Raw genomic sequence first — 20,384 nt, 5'->3', positions numbered from 1 at the left:
ACCAATTGAGAGACAAATGTGTCTTTAAGAGACCAATCCGGATTTTTTTTTTCTTTAAGGGACCATTGTGAAACCTAAAATGTCTTTAAGGGACCAAAAGACTAATTAAGCCTATATGTTTTAAACAATGCTTTTAAGTAATTTTTTTTTATGACTCAAAAAAAAAAAGTAATTTTTTTTTTTACAATTTTATCAATGTCAATCTTCTTTTATCATCGGATGATACATCACATTAAATATTGTAGTGGATAGATTTATAATGTTACATATTTGATTTTTTTTTTCTAAACCACCCTTCATAATTTTGTCATAGAAATGAAGAATTTGTGTGGACTGAACCGGACCTTTTCAAGAATGTTACTGATAATTGAATTACAATTTTTTTTATCTAGCTGACTGAAAAATGAATAAATTGAGTGTCAGATATTCGAACCTAAATGTCTGTATAATATATACGATGTCCCTATCAACTGAGTTTTATGAAAAAATGCAAACGAGTGTTACCGAAACACTCTTTAAGAATATTAAATAGTAAATTTTTATAAAATATATTAAATTAATCAATTGAAAATTGATTTTTTTTATATTTACAACGGAGGAGAATATAGAACTTATGACCTCATACATAGTACACAAAAACCCCTGACCAAAAAATATTTAATTTTTTAGATGAAATCCTTAAAGAGTATTATAATCATTTAAAAAAGCCCTTTATTTATTTTCTCTTCAAAGTATTATTTATTTATTTTTTTTACAATATCTTCTCTTTTACGGTTAAATTATTAGTAGTACAATAAATAGATAATAACAACTCATAAATACCTTTTTCCATTTCAATCTCTTCATATTCTCAATTCTCTCTCTCTCTCTCTCTGCAGTGAGTTTGTTTCTTCAATCCTTCACTGCACCAGACGCCGCATTTTCAACTTGGTACCCAAATCTGAAACCAAAGAGATGGTAAAAACAATTCATCAATCTTCAATTTTTTCCACTCTAATTTTTCATGCATTCTATAAAGTTTTCATTTTTAATCTCTGTTCATTTGCTTGCAATTCAATATTCATTCAGAACACTTCATTTCTATTTGTTTGTTTGAATTTTGATTCGTTTCATTCTTGATGATGCTGTTTAGTTTAAACTCATTGTGATTATTTCACTAATCTTTTTTGTTTTGTTTGTAAATGTTGATTTTTTTCAGCTAAGATTAGATGAGTATATATATCAAATTTGCAATTTGCATGTGAAGATTTGGTTAATTTTTTCATTCCATTTTGAATATCTGAGATTAGGTTTAGGTTTTTATTGTTAAAAATTGTAGAAAGTTTACTGTTTTCAATCATTGATTGTTGAAATGTGTTTTTTGCTTTTTGTTAATCAAATTTTTAGGTAGGGTTCTTGAATTGATTTTGTGGTTATTGAATAATAATAATAATAATAATAATAATAATAATAATAATAATGGATTTTTCAGGTGGGGAAGAATCATTCACCAAAGGAAAAGAATAGAGATTGGATTGGAGCACTTCTGAATAGTAGCTCAGGTTATTGTGATGATCATCGTGATCTTCGATCTAATGAGAAGAATACTTTCTGTGTAGATTGTGCAGTTAGATTGTGTAGGCACTGTAAGGAAGCTCATTCTATTCATAGAAGGTTTCAGATATATAGATATTCATATCAGGATGTTTTTCGTCATTGTGACTTTCAGAAGCATTTTGATTGCTCAAATATTCAGGTTTGTCACAAGATATATATAGTATAGTACTGAATGATTGATTGATTCATTTCCTATCTGATTTTAAACCAATTCAATATGTTGACATTAATCTGTTTAATTGCTTCAATTTTGTGCTTGATTTTATCTGTGTTTCTCTGATGTGTGATACACTTTAATGATCTGATGCACATAACCATTAATGTTGTGAACTTGTTGAATTTACAATGACTAAATTTTCCATATAGGTTAAATTATAAAATTTCTAATGTTGTTACCCACTTACCCTTGAAATAAGTTAGGTTTATTTTTCCTTTGTACTGTCATTTTTAGTCCTGAACATTGTTAAAGTTACGCTTTCACATCACTCTCAATCCAACTATTAGCATAGTTGTTAAAATATGCGCCAATTTGTTATTGATCATGCACTTTCACACTCATTCTAGCTTAATTTTCATCTTACAATGGTTCCATAATTTGGCAGACTTACATATCCAATAACGAAAGGATTGTGCATCTAAAACCCCGGCCTCCAATTTATAAATCTAAAGCTGGTGATCAATGTCCTGAATCTAAATCCAAAGAACACAACTTATCAGCAAGATTTAAGTCTGGTGGTAGTACATGCGAAGAATGTGGAAAACACTTACAAGATGAGCGTAGTCGCTTCTGTTCCATTATATGCAAGGTAATAAGTATGCTCTTATTTAATGGTAAAGTTTTGTAGTTTACTTTTACATCGCTTGTTAACCCGAATCATGTGCTGTTGTTTAGATCTCAGTGCTTCCAAATCATCACTCACAAAAGAGTTCAGTTGATTCTTTCAACCAAAGTGGTAGATGTAACGTCACTCCAAAAACTGAGGCCATTGACTTTACTATGACTGATAACCTTAATTCGGAACCGGAGTCATCTATTTCTGAAGCTGAGCCATGTGGGCGGGTTGAAGTTCTGAATTTCAGAAAGCGTCCGAGAAAAACCACTCCTCAGAGGTCTCTCTTTGTTTTCAGTTCTTAGCGTACATTTGGAAATTGCTCTGCAATTTTCACGGCATCACCGTGTAACAACATGAAGCTAGCACAGATAGCTTCTCACATGAGTCGCATTCAACCGTGATTTTCCAGTCTACTGTTTCCTTTATTTCTTTCCCTTTGATTATTTCTGCTTCCTCCAATTTATCATTTTTGGATAATAAGTAAGATGTCTTGAACAATTAAGGGAAGTTCAACTCCTTTATACCCCAATATTGGGGTATAAGTATAATTTGAGGGGTTTGAAGGTACAGTTGCCATGAGAAAAGTAACTAGCTGAGCTTGTACAGCCTAAAACATTGATATAGTATTGCTATTGAAACAATCTTTTCAATTAATTTCATTACTCTTGATTAGAATTCATCTCACCAAAACTTGTGAATACATGCACTCTAATGCTGCCATCCATGTTGAATTCTTGATCTGATAAATGCAAGACATAGTGTGAATGTGTGATGTGCAAGTAATTTTATTATTAGCAGCAATGGATAAGAATGAAGGCTCACTGTGTGACTTGTCTAGTTGAAAATCAGTATCTTTCATGGTCAATGGTTTTTCACGTGATAATTCATGATTTTCCTTTCTCTGTTTAGTAGCCTATTTATTTATTTATTTATTTATAGCATGCCATTTTTATTTAAATTTAATTTATATGCACCGTCAGTCTAAAGTTATTTTGCACACGCGTCCAATAATATATCGACACATCATGTATGGTAATTAAAAACACATGATGTGTCACATTCATTAAATGATGTGGCAACGCGTCATTGGATGTATGTGTAAAACAAAATTACACCGACGGTGCACAACAATTAAACTCTTTTTATTTTTGTCCACACGCACATTGTTTACTTGAAGAAAAAGTGATGGGGTGTTATTTTTAAATACATAATGATATTTTTTTCTTCAAGTTGTGTTCTTTAGAATAATAAAATCACCTATGAATAAGTCTTATAATTCTGTGATGGGGTTTTTGACTTTTATGTACTAATCTTAGTTAAACTACAAAGGTTGATTGTCTTGGTTAAAATTATTTTATTTTTATTAATAGAAAAATTAAAATCCACCTATGAAAATTAAACTATGTGACCATTAAATTCTGCAGGCTGAGAGTTGTAAAGTGAATGCAATAGGATGGCAAAGATTTAGTGTCCCCACGATAAAATGAGGAACAAAACCAAATCTTATTGTTGGTGTAATGTTAGATTGATAAAGACATATTGTACTCATTTTGTAAACCACATGCAAAAATGATTATTCTAAATCCTTAGTTTTGATTTGGAAGCTTATATCTAAGTTAAATTTGACTACTATTGAGGTTGAACATGTGTCTAACTCTAAACCTATAAATATTTGCTGGACCCTCCCTCATTCTTTTTATTCCTTTTTCCTCTCAATCTTGTGCTTATTGAAGCACATGGAAGGTCAAAACTACCATGTTCCTCGTCCACCACCGACTTTTATCTCAATTCCTTTATGCATTTTTTAGTATATATTTTTCCTGAGTTCGACAATAAAGAATAGTAATTCACTTTAGATTAAGATATTGTTTGCGGTATAGGTGCTTGCTATGAAAAGGGGCTAGAAACATTGAACAATTATTGCGAACAAAAAAATTACAAAGAATTTTATTTTATAGACATACATATTGTATAAATTGGTCCCATATTTTTAAAAAAGGAGATGAAATCCACAAACGTTTTATGTATTAAATAAACAAACAATTTTACAAAATTCGTTCTATGTAATGCAGTGCAGATGATAAATTCAGCCACAACAAGATCTTATACCACACCAGACTATTTACTGGACATTCAAAGAACAAAGTGTGACACATTTTCCTCCATTCCACAATTTGAGATTCATTTAAAACGCCTCCTTTCGGTTTGCACTATGTTACTAGCTAATTAGTTGTAATGCGTATCGTAAAGGTAATTTTAATTTTGCAAATGAATGAATAATACTGCAAGAGGGATTTGGGAGGTGATTTATTTATTTAGCCCACACTTGAATCAAGGAAAAGAGTGATGATGAGAGGTGTGATTTAGCACCAAAATTGAGTTTCTTAGTCCCACATCGCCCATATGAGAAACAAAATGAGTCTCAAGTATATATAAAAACAAGCAAAGGTGCATAGCAAAAACCATCTTTGCGCTTGGGGCAATGACGCAGCTAATGAGGTACTAACCGAGGCGCGTCTATTGCTGGTTGAAAACTATTTCCAAACCCCCTCTTAGGCTTGGGGTTTCCTAAGCCTTTGAGAATTTCTGGAAGGGCTCCCTTTTTTGGGTAAAGCCTTACAATTTTCAGTCCAATATTTATAATCTGATTTAATAATTCTGTTCGATTCCCAATTTTCTTCTTATAACTGAAACTTCATTTTGATTTCTCTGATGGGTATTGAACAAAATTGCTTGTTACTATCTTATCTCACTAAGTTTCCTTATAAGTAACAAAGCAGAGTTTATTTTTTTGAGCAATCCAATGTAGACACTTTGTGCAACAAAAACTATGAGTTATAATGGAGAAGAAATTGTGAAGTACATCTGAAAACCAGTTATGAAGTTGCTTGAGGAAATTAAAAATAAGAGGTCATTGAGTGAATGTTGGTTGTGGATAAGTTCAAACATAGCACATATTACTATTGAGGAGAAGAGGTATGTATTCAACAAAAAAAGTTAAATGTTTTAGGGATAATTGGTTGTTCTTACTTCGTAATGGTTGGTTGGTAAGCACAATATTTATAAGAAATTTTCTTTTTGACGAGATGATAACATTGATAAATGATACAGTAAGTACTACTTGAATTCAATGATGGTGTATGATCTGTAGTTCTGTACATCTTCAATTAGATTCAAAGTACAATACATGTTGGAGATTTTTTGTTATCTTCGTCACAAGATTGCAGGTATTTGTTGGACTCAGTTCTGTTTGCACATAACCATCCCTAGATTTCTCTTAAGAGAAAGAACCAATTTCTGATGGCAGACTTACCATGGTGTTAAGAGATTTTAATTTTCAAGTGTGTGTCTTCATCTTTCATGTCTTACGAATTTCAAGTTCCGAAATAATTCCAGAAATTTGCAATCCATGATAGAGGAAAAACATCATCAGATTAAAGACATATCTAAGAGGTATTTGAAAGTTGAAAGCTGCAAAGTAGGATCCAAGCTTGATGGTTCAAATATATTCCTGCTTCAAACTGATTCTGCATAGTTGTTTTTTCCCAATTATCAACATTAAAAACTTCACAAATAATAAAGGATACTACTAACTGTGTTAAGAATTCAAAGATAAAGGAGGAAGAAGGAAGGAGGTAGGAGAAGAATACAGTACACAGTGAGTCCCATGCTGTATTGCACAATAGTCCCACATCGAGGAGATAAGAAAGAAAGTGACTAGATCTGAGATATAAAAGAACCAGCGAGTACATATTATAACTCATACCTTTCTCGGCCTTTTGGCTAAGATCAAGTGTAGTATCTGTTCTTATCAGTTTAATATCTGATATGTGGTCCATTGGATCACACGATATTAAATTACTTTTTTGAGGGGGAGGAGCCGCCACAATAGCTTGCTATTGGGCTTCTCATGTGTCGCCATTGCGTTGCACTATTGCATTGGCTAGGCGCACCTCACCAATTCTAGTTTTAATTTTTTTTGCATAATTCTTCTTTTTTTGCTTTTACTGTTGTAATTTGCATATTCAGCCCGTTATTTAGTTTCCTACATGTCTTGACCATTTCCACCTTGAATTGCAGTTGAATATAATCATAATTTACCTAAACTTGTATTAATAATAGTTTCCTGATAAAAGAATTGCATGTGTTTGGGAGCTGAAACTTGGGAATGAAATCTTGTTTTATTGGTCTTCTATTTTTTATATTTTGAGAAATTGGTCATCTTTTTAAAATATGTTAGTTTCCTAACAAAAAAAAGAAATGTTAGTTTTGGTCTTCGAAATATTTTTTAACTAAAAAAAATTGATGTCATATTTTTGAACGATGTGGTAATTAGATGATAAAAGACCAACTTTGATGAAATTGTAAGAAAATTTGTTTTTAAAACTTCATTTAAAAATGTATCACCATATTTTAGACCAAATATTTGTTAAATGGATCAAAACTATCAAAATTTAAAATATAGTCAATTTCGTAAAATGGTGAAAATAGAATAGATCAAAACTATAATTAAACCTATTTTATTTTTTTGTGAACGTGGAATGAACTCTTGTTTTGGTAAGATGTTTACATTTGAGCATATACCTTTTATTTTTAGTCACACTCCAAAAAAATCTAGTTATACACAAATTTAATTATAATCCTGAAATAAATTTGTAAAAACCTTTTTTTCATCTATCACTCTATATATCTTCATCACTTTTTTCTCAAAAACAATCATGGACGTGTCACTAATCTCAATGAAAGGTCAAAGATTGAATTACAAGGTCTTTCATTAAGAATCTATTGCACAGGTTAGTGAATTTATGCTTTTTGAATGATGATTATGAGTTCTTCATTTTTTCTGCAATTGTTTTTTTCATTTCGGATTTGTACTTGACGTGTTTTTAAATTTCTAATTTAAGAGTTTACATGAACTAAAATCATGTACATTTCGGATTAATAATATGTTGTTGTAAGTTGTAACAATTAATCAAATATTGTGTATCTATTTTGTTAAGTTTTGGTGACTAGAACTATTATATAGGTTCTTCTTTAGAAGAATTGAGCTGATGATTTGTGAAGTCCCACATCGACCAAGTTAAACGTGCGTAAGTAATAGAGTGTGTATAAATAGAAGCACCTGATGATTTGGGGCAATGACGCAGCTAGTGGGGTACTAACCAAGTCGCGTCTATTGCTGGTTGAAAACTATTTCCAAACCCCTCTTAGGCTTGGGGTCTCCTGAAGCCTTTTAGAATTTTCGGAAGGACTTTCTTTGGGGTAAAATCCTAAGTTCAATATTTATATTTAATTATGTTCATAAGTAAAGATCCTTCCTTAACTTTTAATTAATCTTTGAACTGCACATTGTGCTAGTTTGATGTGTGATTTGAGCCTTGCCATTAAAGATAACGATAAATGGCGTTTTCTTTTTTGTATTATCAAATGGTTTATTATCTAATTTGGCCAATATTATGGACATTGATTTTTCGGTCATGCTAGTGTTGAATATAATCATAATTTACCTAAACTTGTATTAATAATAGCTTCCTGATAAATGAATTGCATGTGTTTGGGATCTGAAACTTGGGAATGAAATCTTGTTTTATTGGTCCTTCTATTTTTTTTTTTTTATTTTTTTTTTATTTTTTATATTTTGTGGAATTGGTCATCTTTTTAAAAAATGTTAGTTTTCCTAACAAAAAAAAAAAAGAAATGTTAGCTTTGGTCTCCGTAATATCTTTTAACTAAAAGAAATTGATGTCATATTTTTAAACGATGTGGTATATGATTAAATGATAGAAAACCGACCTTGATGAAATTCTAAGAAAATTTGTTTTTAAAATTTCATTTAAAACATGTATTACCATATTTTAGACTAAATGTTTGTTTGATGGACCAAAACTATCAAAATCTAAAATATAGGGATCAATTCCGCAAAACGGTAAAAATAGAAAGATCAAAACTACAATAAACCCATTTTATTTTTTGTGAACGGACTAAATGCAAGAATGTGTACCATACGTGAAATGAACGCACATGCACATTCGTAAACTTAGTTTGCGTACCCATACCTAAACTAAATTCACGCTTATCCCTGCAGGCCTGCACCTTAAATAAAAAACCAAAACATTTGAATGGAACTCAAAATCACAACTTTCGAACCCAAAATCACATCTTTTCTACTAAAAAACCAACTCGGAATGAACATATTATAATAATCAAAATTGGGTACAAAACACACGTAATCAATGGCGAAGTCAGAAAATTTAAAGTATGTGAAAATCTCAGTTTTAAACAAAAATCGTAGTTTTTGCACTGAAAAATTTCAGTTTTGAATAAAAATATCTCGATTTTGCCTTAAACTAACTCCTAAAAATCTTAATTTTGCCCTAAATTAACCTCTAACATATCAATTTTTTACTAAAGTCTGGGCAAGTGCCCGAACTGGCCGGATGGTGGATCCCCCACTGCGCGTAATGAAGAATTTTAGATACAATTAAAATTTTATTTCATTTAAAGATATATATTTTTTTACAAAAAATGGGCCTAAGTGCCTTTTATCTTTTAAAAAATTAATTCTAAATACTGGAAGTATATGGTGGTCGTTGCAATACAAGGGGTGAATTTCATCAATCTAAAAAAATCATGGTTGGCTCTAGCTGTCAGTGATTAATTGCTGTGCAATTTATGTTTAACGGAACTTGGAAACAGCGGTTAACAAGAAAAATATACTGTTTATAAGGTTTGTCCTTTTAAAAATTCTATTTTAAAGAAAAAGATATAACAAAATATATATATTTAATTAATTTATTAAGATATTAAGAAAAAAATATATTGTTAATTTGAAAGAATAAAAAAATAGTTTGTTGAGAGATACATGCTAAAAAGATATCAACAGAAAAAATATATTTCGGAAAAAGAAACAAATATTGTAACAGAAAAAAAAAACAAATCTTTTTTTACTGTAACAAATCTTTGTTAAGATATGAGATATTAATGCAAGATTAAATCTGTTTCAATTTCTTGGGTGTTACTCTTTCCTTATATATATACTATTAACGATTAACGATACAAACCAATTCCCTTTGAAGTTTCTGTTTCTTGAGTGTCACTCTTGAGTGTCACTCTTCCCTTCTTCTTCAAGAACTCTTTTAATTGCATTCTTCCCTTTTAGCTATGGCTTTTTCCACTGACATCCATCACCTTCCCGACCGATTCCCGGAGGGTTTAAGAGTCTTTATCATTGATCATGACACCACTCAACTTAATGCCATTGCGGATTTGTGCTTTCAATGCAACTATGAAGGTTTGTTAATTAATTTATCATACCTTATTCAATTTTATATTAAATTCTGTTAACTTAAAGTCTTAATTTTTTTGTGTAAAAGTTCTCACTTTTATGTTTGTTTGTTTGTTCTAGTTACCACATGCGCTGCGGCTTCTTTTGCCGTGCATCTTTTGAGAGAAACAAAGGGTTCTTTTGATGTGATAGTAATTGAAGCTCAAATGCCGGACATGGATTCATACGATTTTTTGCAACGTGTTACACAAGAAATCAAAATTCCAATCATAATGATGGGAGTTGATGACACAACAAATGCAAGAATGAAGGCTATTGAAAAAGGGGCATGTGAATATTGGGTTAAACCTTTGAATGTGAATCATATCAACAACATGTGGCAACATGTTGTAACGATTCAAGACCAAGATCAAATTTGTAGAATCTTGGAGGTAAAAACAGGACTAAAAATAATGAAGAGAAATCATGAAACTGCAACAAAAGAAACCAATGCTTATGTTCTTGAAAAATATAGTGATAATGATCATGATCAACCTCCAACAAAGAAGAATCGTATATCATGGTCAGACCCAAAACTTAAAGAACAATTTATAAAAGTTGTGAATCAACTTGGCATAGATAGTAAGATTCTTTGTCTCAAATCTTTTTATTTTATTTTCTCTGTTTTTATATTTCAATAAACTCACTTGTATGTGTTAATTTTTTTTCTCAGAAGCAACGCCAAAAAATATTACTAAATTGATGAATGTTCGAGGTTTGACACAAAGCCATGTTGCTAGCCATTTGCAGAAAGTGAGACTTGGTTTGAAGGGTAAAAAGACAAAGTTAAAGAAGGAACTGTCAAAAAGTGGAAAGCAGAATCAATATCATATTCCTAATAATGAAAGCCTTGAAGTTGTTCAATCAATGCCAATGCCAGAACAGAATGAAAGTGTTGAAGTTGTTCAGTCAATGCCTGCTGCAGAACAGGACCAAAATGTTGTACTGAATTCAGCAAACATACAATGTGATTACAACATTCCTGCACAAGCACAACAGCATGAGAATGTGTTTGATGATTTTGATATTTCCAAATTGTTTACTAACGAAACCAACATGATGGTAGATGGTTCATCATACCTATATGATGAAGCATGGCATTCATCTGAATATGGCAAATTTGATTGGTGTTAGAAAGCTGCTGTTGATGAGATATAATAGTATGATGATCGATGAATTCTTTTATTAATTGTTTCTACTGGAAGAAGGAATAGTAGTACATAGGACAAAAGGTCATGGAAGACTTTCATTAATCATGTAATTAAATACTCCTTTTTTTTTTGAATGGCTATTTCTGTCAATAATTAATTTCTTTTGTTATTATTTGATAATCCCTTCATTTATTTTTAATTCTTTTATATAATACTTATGCTTTGCTAAGTGAATCTAAATACTTTATATTGCAAAAGATTTATCACCTAGAGAAAAGTAAATGTAGTACTTTGTTTTGTCATAGAGTTAGGAAAAGCATAAAATTTTAGTACTATGTTTTGCATCAAACAATTATTATAAGTTATAAGAGTGCAAGAATTGTTGGATCCAAAAACTGGTTTGAAAACCCCCAAACATGGAAAAGCTCAAAATATGATTTTTGCCGTTCATATAGTATACTACTCTCTCGGATTCTTTTTATAAAAGACAAATGAAGTCGTGTTCTGCATAAGCCGTCCCTCGAGGGGTGAGGGGATGGCCAATTCAAAGGGGACAAATAACTTCATTCAAGTTTGCAACTTTGTAAACCAAAGTTCTGCACGTGCTTACACTTAGTTCAATGATATATCTTGGCAATGATGCTTATGTAAGTATGATATATATGCTATGCTATCTACAAGATTTGAATCACACAAAATATGTGATGGATCCATCAACCCCCATATCACAAATGCATCCTAACTTAGTGGCACAAGTGGTGTCCTCCCCAACTAACCTCCTGCAAGTGCCAGGTTCCAAACTTCGTCTCTTGTGCAGCTACGGGGGCCACATCATGCCACGTGACAACTCCCTTTACTATGTAGGCGGAGACACTCGCATTGTGGCCATGGACCGCCACTCATCCTTAACACACCTTTGTTCTCACCTCTCCCGCAATCTCCTTCATGGAAGAAGATCATTCACTCTTAAGTACCATCTTCCCGATGAAGACCTTGACAATCTCATCACTGTTTCCACCGATGAAGACCTCCAAAACATGATCGAAGAGTATGATCGTTTGTCTTCAAACCCTTCCCCCTCCCCTTCTCGACTCAGATTGTTCCTCTTTTTCTCCAAACCAGAAACTGCTGTTTCCATGGACACTCTCCACTATGACGACTCTAATCATTCGTGGTTCGTGGAAGCTCTCAACAACTCAGGGATTCTCTCTCGGGTTGTTTCTGATTCTGCTGCAGTTGTTGATAATTGCCTCCTCAACATTGATGATTATGATGCAAGTGCTTCTAGCTGCAACGATGAAAATACTAATAATAACGTCAACAAGGAGCATTTAATTGATGTGGATTATTCCGCACCTGTGGACGAGGAGGACAACATGTTTAATTATTCATTTGATAATCTTCCTCAAATACGAGTTCGCATTGATGAACAGAAGCTTGTTGATATGGAGCAGCAGCAACAGCAGGAGGATAACAACTTTGACGATGTAAAAATGGCGAATGTGAAGCAAGATGATGCTTTTCATGTGCAATCACAGGTCAAAAGTGATCAAAATCAGCAAGGGGAACAAGTAAACAATTCTACTTACACTTCAGCCCAACAACTGGATCAAAATCCGCAACAACCCGCCACATATCAAAATCAATTTGTCTATATTCACCGTCCTATAGGTACAGGTCAAGTGCCAATATCATCATACTACCCTTATTATGCACCACAATCACACCAACAACTTAATCAGTTCCCAATTTATGTGATGCCTATTGGACTTGGATCTACACAACCATACAACATGGCTTTGCAACCCAATATAGCTGACACAAATGTAGTAGCCTCAGTTAGGCCACAAATACCACAAAGTGTTGTATCTGAAGTGACTCCAAGTGTTTATAAAGCTCCTGTTGCATCAAATTCTGGTTTTATTCAAATACCTTCCAACCAATTTCAGCAGCAATATGTGAATTTGCCTCAAAATATTCACCATCCACCACACCCTATTTATGGTTATGACTATGGTGGAGCTATGCAAGAACAAATATACTATACACAAACACAGCAACAGCATGCAAATGCAAATGCACCGTCTCAGTACCAATCCATGACCCCGGCGGTTGCTGGAGCAGCAATATCAGATGTTTCAAAACAATTTCCTACAGATAAAATTCAGCAGCTAAACAAAAACTCACAGCAAGTATGATTTCAACAAGAGAAAATTATGTGGCATGATATTGAGGTTTGATTGGACTTTTTGTTCATTATTTTAGTGACTACTTATATAGGGGATCTTCTATCTGAAAAATATAAGGTCACTAACCATTATCTATATAGTGGATTTAGTGCTATTAAGGATCACATTATTTCCCTAAAAAAAAAGATCACATTAGGAACTTTCAAAAAAAAAAAATGGTAGAAACTAGCTACCTGACAGATGCTACATTTTCTGTCTACTTGATGCTTTGAGGCATCTTCACAAAACTGAAGCTTAGTCTTCCTTAGTTATGTAAGGTTCGATCTCATCTCAGTATAAAAAAAAAAAAAAAAAGGTTCGATCTCATCTTCTTCAAGTCCGGTATTGACATAACCAATTTTCTCACCAAGCTCGACCAATTGCTATCAAACACAAACTAAGAAATTAGACAATTAGCTTATATGAAAATAGTTTGAATTTATTTTACCTTTTATTATTATAGAAATAGCTTATACATCAACAATTATTATATAATAAGAGCTTACCATGTTTTTTTATGATCACATTCATTAAAAAGATCAGAGTACTTGATGTAAGAATTGACAAGAGCATGAACAAACCTCAGAAAAATCATCAGAAGAAAGATCTCTGATATGACGAGGGTATGTTGCATAAACCGTCCCTAGTAGGTGAGGGATGGCCAATTCAAAGGGGACAAATAACTTCACTCCCAAGTTTGCAACTTTGTAAACCAAAGTTCTGCACGTGCTAACACATAGTTCAATGATAATATCTTTGCAATGATGCTTAGATATAAGAAAGTATAATATATATATATATATATATATACAAGAATTAAATCACACAAAATAACACACTCCTCCTCCTCCTCCATAGTTTTCATTCACTCCACATATCACAAATGCATCATAACTCGGTGGCAGCAGTGGTATCGTCTCCCCGTTATCATTATCATAATGAGACAACTGATCTCATTATGATCATTTACTCTTAAGTACCATCTTCCCAATGAAGACCTTGACAATCTCATCACTGTTTCCACCGATGAAGACCTCCAAAACATGATCGAAGAATATGATCGTTTGTCTTCAAACCCTTCTCCCTCCCCTTCTCGACTCAGATTGTTCCTCTTTTTCTCCAAACCAGAAACTGCTGTCTCTATGGACACTCTCCATCATGACAGGTCCCTATGAATCAATTGGCTAAGATGATAAATTCAACCACAACAAGATCTTATACCACACCAGACTATTTACTGGACATTCAAAGAACAAGTGTGACACATTTTCCTCCATTCCACAATTTGAGATTCATTTAAAACGCCTCCTTTCGGTTTGCACTAAGTCCCTAGCTAATTAGTTGCAATGCATATCCTAAAGGTAATTTTAATTTTGCAAATGAATGAATAATACTGCAAGAGGGATTTGGGAGGTGATTTATTTCTTTAGCCCACACTTGAATCAAGGAAAAGAGTGATGATGAGAGGTGTGATTTAGCACCAAAATTGAGTTTCTTAGTCCCACATCGCCCATATGAGAAACAAGATGAGTCTCAAGTATATATAAAAACAAGCAAAGGTGCATAGCAAAAACTATCTTTGCGCTTGGGGCAATGACGCAGCTAATGAGGTACTAACCGAGGCGCGTCTATTGCTGGTTGAAAACTATTTCCAAACCCCCTCTTAGGCTTGGGGTTTCCTCAAGCCTTCGAGAATTTCTGGAAGGACTCCCTTTGGGGTAAAGTCCTACAATCATAGTTCAATATTTATATGTTCATAAGTAAAGGTCCTTACAATTTGCTCATATTGGGCTAATTTTCTTTTCTGTATTATCAAATGGTCTATTATCTAATTTGGCCAATTTTGCGAACATTGATTTTTCGGTACTAGTGTTGAGCGATGCCAAACATGTCCCGTAATTACAGTTATTAAAAAGAACTCCCTTATTGTCAATTCCGTTGGTCAGGTCAGATGATGTTCATGCTGGCAAGGGACCAAAATGAACACAAGATCCCTTTCATCTTCTAGGAATAAAGGAACAGTCATGAATCCTCATCTTCTTCGATCCCTTCTCTAAGGACACTCTTTGCAGCCTTGAGATACCATTCACAAGCACAATCAGACTTCTAAGAAAATGTCAGGCAGGGTAGCAGTTAGATGCATCAATCAACCAATCAGACTTCTACGAAAATATGTCATCAATCCAAGAATTGCCATCTCAAGTTCATTCTATCATTATGATACTTATTAATTCTCGCCACGTCCTTAACACTCTCGCTATATATAATAGCAAGCAGTTCAAGCTTCATTGAAAAATTATAATGCAATATATATGCAGCTAACCTCTCTTAATCTACATGAGCATGTGTTTTCCTTAAAAATTGGTCAACTTGTCACATTTATGCCAAACATTGTGAATTATTCATGACATAATGGTAATGACTATTGAGGTATATAACTATCACGTCCTATGAGTGTCGGTAAACAGAAATGATGAGTGTAGCTGTGGCAACATAGGAGACAAAAAATTTGATGACTATAGTGAGGTTTTCTGATTGCCAACACTAGGAAAACATGCCAGCTATAATCATCATGCACCTCAAACTTATTTCAATATCATATTGCAGAATATGATCCAATGCAAATATCATTAACAAATTCATAATGTTGGACAAATATGTAACAAGCTTACCATATTCAATGGGAAATGCAGTAGGCACCACATGATTTAACAAGTGCTACGTATTTTATTTCCTTATTATTATACGAAACTAATAATTATCAACCAATATCATGAATAGCTCTTATATAAAGAGAGAGCCATGGACTTGGTAACATCACAAACATTGACCTTCACAATTATCTTAGAAAAGAGACACAAACAACAAATTAAAGATCAATTAAGATGGCAGCAAAGTACCATCTTCGCTCAAATAGTTTTCCTTCTCAACAAGAATAGAACAAGAGCTATGCAAAATCAAGACATGGGAAGCCACATCAACATCCACATCTCATTCAATAACCATTGGCCTTTCCTATCTTGAAGATTTATATATTTCAATGGAAGATCTTCTCAATATGACATCAACACAAAAGGCTATTTCTCACAATCAAGGTGAGAAATTCGTAGAAGAGTTAATGGATGGTTCGGTGAAAATTTTGGATGTTTGTGGCATCACAAGGGACACCATGTTACAAGTTAAAGAAAATGTTCAATCACTTCACTCTTCTCTTAGAAGGAGAAAGGGAGATTCAAGCATTGAAACAAGTGTAGCCGAATATAAATTTTTCACAAAGAAAATGAAAAAGAATGTCACAAAGTTGATCACATCTTTAAAACACATGGAAAGTAAATTTGGAGCTTCCTCGCTTTTGAATCAAGATCAAGAAGTTGTTTCTGTGATAAGAGTTCTTAGAGAGGTCATAGTAATGAACATGACTATCTTTCAATCCATTTTGTCTTTCTTGGTTGGATATTCATCAAAGTCAATGGAAACCAAATGGATGAAAGTGGCAAAGTTAATGCATAAGAGAACAATATCATGTGAAGAGAAGTTGGAGAATTTCAACGAATTGCAGTGTGTAGAAGTATCTTTGAGAACCCTTTTAAGTGAAGGTTCTGATGTTTCCAAGATGCAGGCTACACATGAAAATTTTGAGGCTTTGGAAAATGCTATTGATATGATAGAAAATGGTTTAGAGAGTGTATTTAGGCGTTTAGTTAAAACTAGAGTCTGTCTTTTGAACACAGTGACTCTATCTTAGGATCTGTTGAGGATTGAAAAAATTTGTACAGTCAATTTGTGTATAAATAGTGAATATACAATCAATAGTGATACAATCAAATAGAAACAACAAATTTTTGTCCTATATTTCGGCTCTTTTACTTTCAATTTGAAGTTACAAATTTTCATTAATGTCTGATTGTGTTATTTGCCTAAAAAGTAAAATTGCTAAATCTTTTTGGAAAACAAACAGAATCATCTATAAAAGGTGTAGCTAAAACTTAAGCACTTAGTAGCAGAAAAGTAAGATAAAGATTGTTGAAACCCAAAACAAATATTTGTCAGAAAATCAAGATTATGTAGCCAACAATTGAATTTCAGCAACAAGAAACGATCAATATCTGAAAATATATTCAACAAGACTGCATGGCTACTACACATCTCATATTTGCTTTAAAAAAGATTGTGTTGCTCTTTTTTGTTTTTCTCATTCTGAATGAAACACTTCCATGTTGTTTGAGTCCCACATCGCCAATATAAGAGTCAATAGAATAGAGCATTAAGTATAAAAGAGAAGTGTATGATACATTGAAACATACTTACCTGGATGGGGTCAATGGGTGATCAAGAAGGCCCATGGCCTAGGCAAGTGACCTCCATTGCACTTAGGAGGGGCGCTAGCCTAAGGTCTACCCAAGTGGTGGAGCCTACATCATAATTTGTTGCCGTGGGGGCCTGCGTTCGCGCGGCCCCTTTCAAATCTAGTTTCTAATGTTTTTGAATGCAAATGACTGTCTTTCTGTGTTCAATTGGAGTTTTCTACTATGTTTTAGATTGCAAACATTTATATCATGTGGCGATGAGTTATGAGCATATTACTTTTGAAATTGGGGACTTTAAAGGTGGATTTTGGAATTGTTCAAACTTCAAAGGATGCTGTTGTAGGATATTGGTGATCATGGAAAGGTTACTTGATGAAAATTCTAAGGTTATACTATAGCTGAATTTTTTTTTATCATTGATGTAGTGCAAATGTCTTGTGCTACTCTATAGTATTAATAAAATTTCCTTTGTAAAAAGAAAATCTTTATTGCAATTACTCCTTTATAAAGCCCTGATAGATAAGTGCATGCAGGATGATTTGTTAAGGAAAATATTCATTGCAAGTTACTTCTCCAATCTATAAAGGCTATAGCTTGTAGGTATTCTATAGGCAAATGTTTGCTCAATACAGGATTGCAGTTCAATTTATAATACTGCAAGAGGGGTTGGAGAGAGACTTAATATTACAATGTACTATAACAATCATTATGCAATACAGCAATAGGCTTATAGAGTTATAGAAACTTTGAACCAAATGTAAGCAATTTGCTTATGCTTACCATTGTTTGATATGTGCAGTCTTATTTGTTATGGAAAATACTCATGAAGCAGTTTTACTATTATAACATTAACAAACACACTATGCAGTAATCTTATCTCTCAGCTAGTACTCACTGTCCTGCCCCTTATCTTGTAGGACCTCAATTTCCTTAATCCAATGTGTGCTAAGTAACAGTTAGATCCAAAGCTTCACATTTGTACTACTATATGGTCTCCCTAAGGGGAAAACCTTCAATTTTCTCATCTATGTGGAGATGATGGACCAAAGATTTCATACATTGATTCATTAGTTTCTGCAAGAGGTTTTGAGTAAGACACTTGAGGCTTTTCTACACAAAATTTGTCATACATTCCCATTTCCCACCCATAGTTGAAACAAAAGCCAACTACCTGCAAAATGTTGCAGATTGCTAACCACTTCAAAATGAATAGTTACAAAGCCACATTCAATTCCAAAGATCAAACTAACAATATGGATAAAATACATTAGTACAATTTGAGTGAGGATCAATCTCCATATGCTAATAGACAGGTCCCTATGAATCCATTGGCTAAGATGGTAGTTGAAACTTGAAACCGGTCACCGACTCACCTTTCCTATTAGTCATTTCAACAACAAAATTTTAGTTTCTTCTACCCAATTTTCCGGCGGTCTGACCTTGTTCTTAAAAATCTTCTCATTACGGTCTTTCCAAAGCATTCATATACACACATTACTGGACATTCAAAGACTAAATTTTACGATCAGACCTGAAAACTGGAAAAAATGCATTGTGGCAAGATTATGTGATGCAGATGATAAATTCAGTCACAGCAGGATCTTATGCCACACCAGACTATTTAGTTGTAATGCGTATCGTAAAGGAAATTTTAATTTTGCAAATGGATTATTATTATACTGCAAGAGGGATTTGGGAGGTGATTTATTTATTTAGCCCACACTTGAATCAAGGAAAAGAGTGATGATGAGAGGTGTGATTTAGCACCAAAATTGAGTTTCTTAGTCCCACATCGCCCATATGAGAAACAAGATGAGTCTGAAGTTTATATAAAAACAAGCCAAGTTAGGCGCTTGGGGCAATGATGCAGCTAATGAGGTATTAACTTAGGCGTTTTTATATAAAAACAAGCCAAGTTTATTGTTGGTTGAAAACTATTTCCAAACCCCCTCTTAGGCTTGGGGTTTGAGAATTTCTGGAAGCACTTCCTGTGGGGTAAAGTCCTACTATTTTAGTTTAATATATTTTATTTATGGAAAGATATAATATAACCCAAAATCATAATGCTCTCATTCAAACATAGATTGATTTATAGAATAACATCATTCTCGCAGTCACGAATAACATTAAATTTTACTCTACTTTTCAGCTTATGTTAGCCTAATGAGCTAACATAGCCTAATGAGCTAACATATTCAGAAACAACACTATTTTTTACCAAACATCTAAATATACAATCTAATCAACCTTCGAAACTATCAATATTAATATTCAATGTCTCTAACGATCTTAATATAACTGAGTCACACAATGAATCTGATATGAGTTTTCCATCTTGGTAGTGTAGAAGAGATTGTTTGGTTTGTTGAGAATTGAAGAATTCTTCTATGCAGTTGTATATCTCAGCAAGATTCACTAAGTCACTATGAATTTTCTCTGATTCTGAATAATTGTTACTTGAGAGAAAGTGTTGATAATGATATGGTTTTAGATTGTTTAGAAGTGATTCAATTCTTTGAGAAGAAGGGTTTCCTCTTGTAGGAAAACTAATGGATCTTAATGGTTTTGATGTGTATATGGAAATTTTGAAATGGCTTCCATTTTTGGTTTTCTATGTAGTTTGGTAGAATGGTGTTTCTAAGACAAGGATATGTTTGAGTGACAACTAGTCTTTGTTCAATCATATTTACAAGACAAGATGCTTAGGAGTTAGGAGGACCTAAATATAATATCATATTTTATTGATCAACATAGTACCACTTTTACTAGTTAATCCTTTAACGTATAAGGCATTCAAAATTATTTAAGGGGCTAGGTTGATTCTGATTCATAGTTACTGATAATTTGGTTGTGAGAGACATTGTACTTTGGACACGTCTAAATGTTTGTTAGTGTGTGACTTATGGGTGAGGAGGGAAAATACTTTGTACGGTTAAGAATAATGT

General features: G+C 33.0%; 3 protein-coding genes, 5 non-coding genes and 1 pseudogene across 8 annotated transcripts; all 9 read left to right on the top strand.

Moving 5' to 3' along the window:
* Nucleotides 1–826: 826 nt before the first annotated feature.
* Nucleotides 827–3,194, top strand: LOC123918414. Its single transcript, XM_045970462.1, has 4 exons — nucleotides 827–957; nucleotides 1,472–1,735; nucleotides 2,199–2,402; nucleotides 2,489–3,194. Exons 1-4 carry the CDS (start codon nucleotides 955–957, stop codon nucleotides 2,729–2,731), a joined length of 714 nt encoding a protein of 237 aa, XP_045826418.1. The 5' UTR covers nucleotides 827–954; the 3' UTR covers nucleotides 2,732–3,194.
* Nucleotides 3,195–4,893: 1,699 nt separating this feature from the next.
* Nucleotides 4,894–5,045, top strand: LOC123919144. Its single transcript, XR_006813062.1, has one exon. It is a non-coding gene; the product is annotated as a U4 spliceosomal RNA (small nuclear RNA).
* Nucleotides 5,046–6,191: 1,146 nt separating this feature from the next.
* On the top strand, nucleotides 6,192–6,387 carry LOC123919263. Its single transcript, XR_006813171.1, has one exon. It is a non-coding gene; the product is annotated as a U2 spliceosomal RNA (small nuclear RNA).
* A 1,161-nt stretch (nucleotides 6,388–7,548) lies between these two features.
* On the top strand, nucleotides 7,549–7,706 carry LOC123919154. The gene has a single exon (XR_006813070.1). It is a non-coding gene; the product is annotated as a U4 spliceosomal RNA (small nuclear RNA).
* Nucleotides 7,707–9,590: 1,884 nt separating this feature from the next.
* On the top strand, nucleotides 9,591–10,887 carry LOC123913557 (two-component response regulator ORR26-like). The gene is made up of 3 exons (XM_045964337.1): nucleotides 9,591–9,720; nucleotides 9,835–10,335; nucleotides 10,427–10,887. Exons 1-3 carry the CDS (start codon nucleotides 9,591–9,593, stop codon nucleotides 10,885–10,887), a joined length of 1,092 nt encoding a protein of 363 aa, XP_045820293.1.
* Nucleotides 10,888–11,635: 748 nt separating this feature from the next.
* LOC123913555 lies at nucleotides 11,636–13,102 on the top strand. Its single transcript, XM_045964334.1, has one exon. The coding sequence runs from the start codon at nucleotides 11,636–11,638 to the stop codon at nucleotides 13,100–13,102; it is 1,467 nt and encodes a 488-aa protein (XP_045820290.1).
* A 1,605-nt stretch (nucleotides 13,103–14,707) lies between these two features.
* LOC123919146 lies at nucleotides 14,708–14,858 on the top strand. Its single transcript, XR_006813064.1, has one exon. It is a non-coding gene; the product is annotated as a U4 spliceosomal RNA (small nuclear RNA).
* A 1,159-nt stretch (nucleotides 14,859–16,017) lies between these two features.
* On the top strand, nucleotides 16,018–16,877 carry LOC123918413 (annotated as a pseudogene).
* Nucleotides 16,878–17,432: 555 nt separating this feature from the next.
* On the top strand, nucleotides 17,433–17,593 carry LOC123919118. The gene has a single exon (XR_006813047.1). It is a non-coding gene; the product is annotated as a U1 spliceosomal RNA (small nuclear RNA).
* The last annotated feature ends 2,791 nt before the right edge of the window (nucleotides 17,594–20,384 follow it).

Source organism: Trifolium pratense, linkage group LG3, assembly GCF_020283565.1.
Source record: "Trifolium pratense cultivar HEN17-A07 linkage group LG3, ARS_RC_1.1, whole genome shotgun sequence".
In the NCBI taxonomy this organism is placed as follows: Eukaryota; Viridiplantae; Streptophyta; class Magnoliopsida; order Fabales; family Fabaceae; genus Trifolium; species Trifolium pratense.
This window is presented reverse-complemented; position numbering and strand designations above follow the sequence as displayed.

Bases quoted from the DNA above. Each gene is read 5' to 3' on its own strand.
- LOC123918414 (XM_045970462.1), top strand. The intron at 1,736-2,198 runs GTTTGTCACAAG...ATAATTTGGCAG, and splicing joins TTGATTGCTCAAATATTCAG to ACTTACATATCCAATAACGA. The intron at 2,403-2,488 runs GTAATAAGTATG...GCTGTTGTTTAG, and splicing joins TCTGTTCCATTATATGCAAG to ATCTCAGTGCTTCCAAATCA.
- LOC123913557 (XM_045964337.1), top strand. From the start codon at position 9,591: ATGGCTTTTTCCACTGACATCCATCACCTTCCCGACCGATTCCCGGAG. The intron at 9,721-9,834 runs GTTTGTTAATTA...TGTTTGTTCTAG, and splicing joins CTTTCAATGCAACTATGAAG to TTACCACATGCGCTGCGGCT. The intron at 10,336-10,426 runs GTAAGATTCTTT...TTTTTTTCTCAG, and splicing joins GAATCAACTTGGCATAGATA to AAGCAACGCCAAAAAATATT.
- LOC123913555 (XM_045964334.1), top strand. From the start codon at position 11,636: ATGCATCCTAACTTAGTGGCACAAGTGGTGTCCTCCCCAACTAACCTC.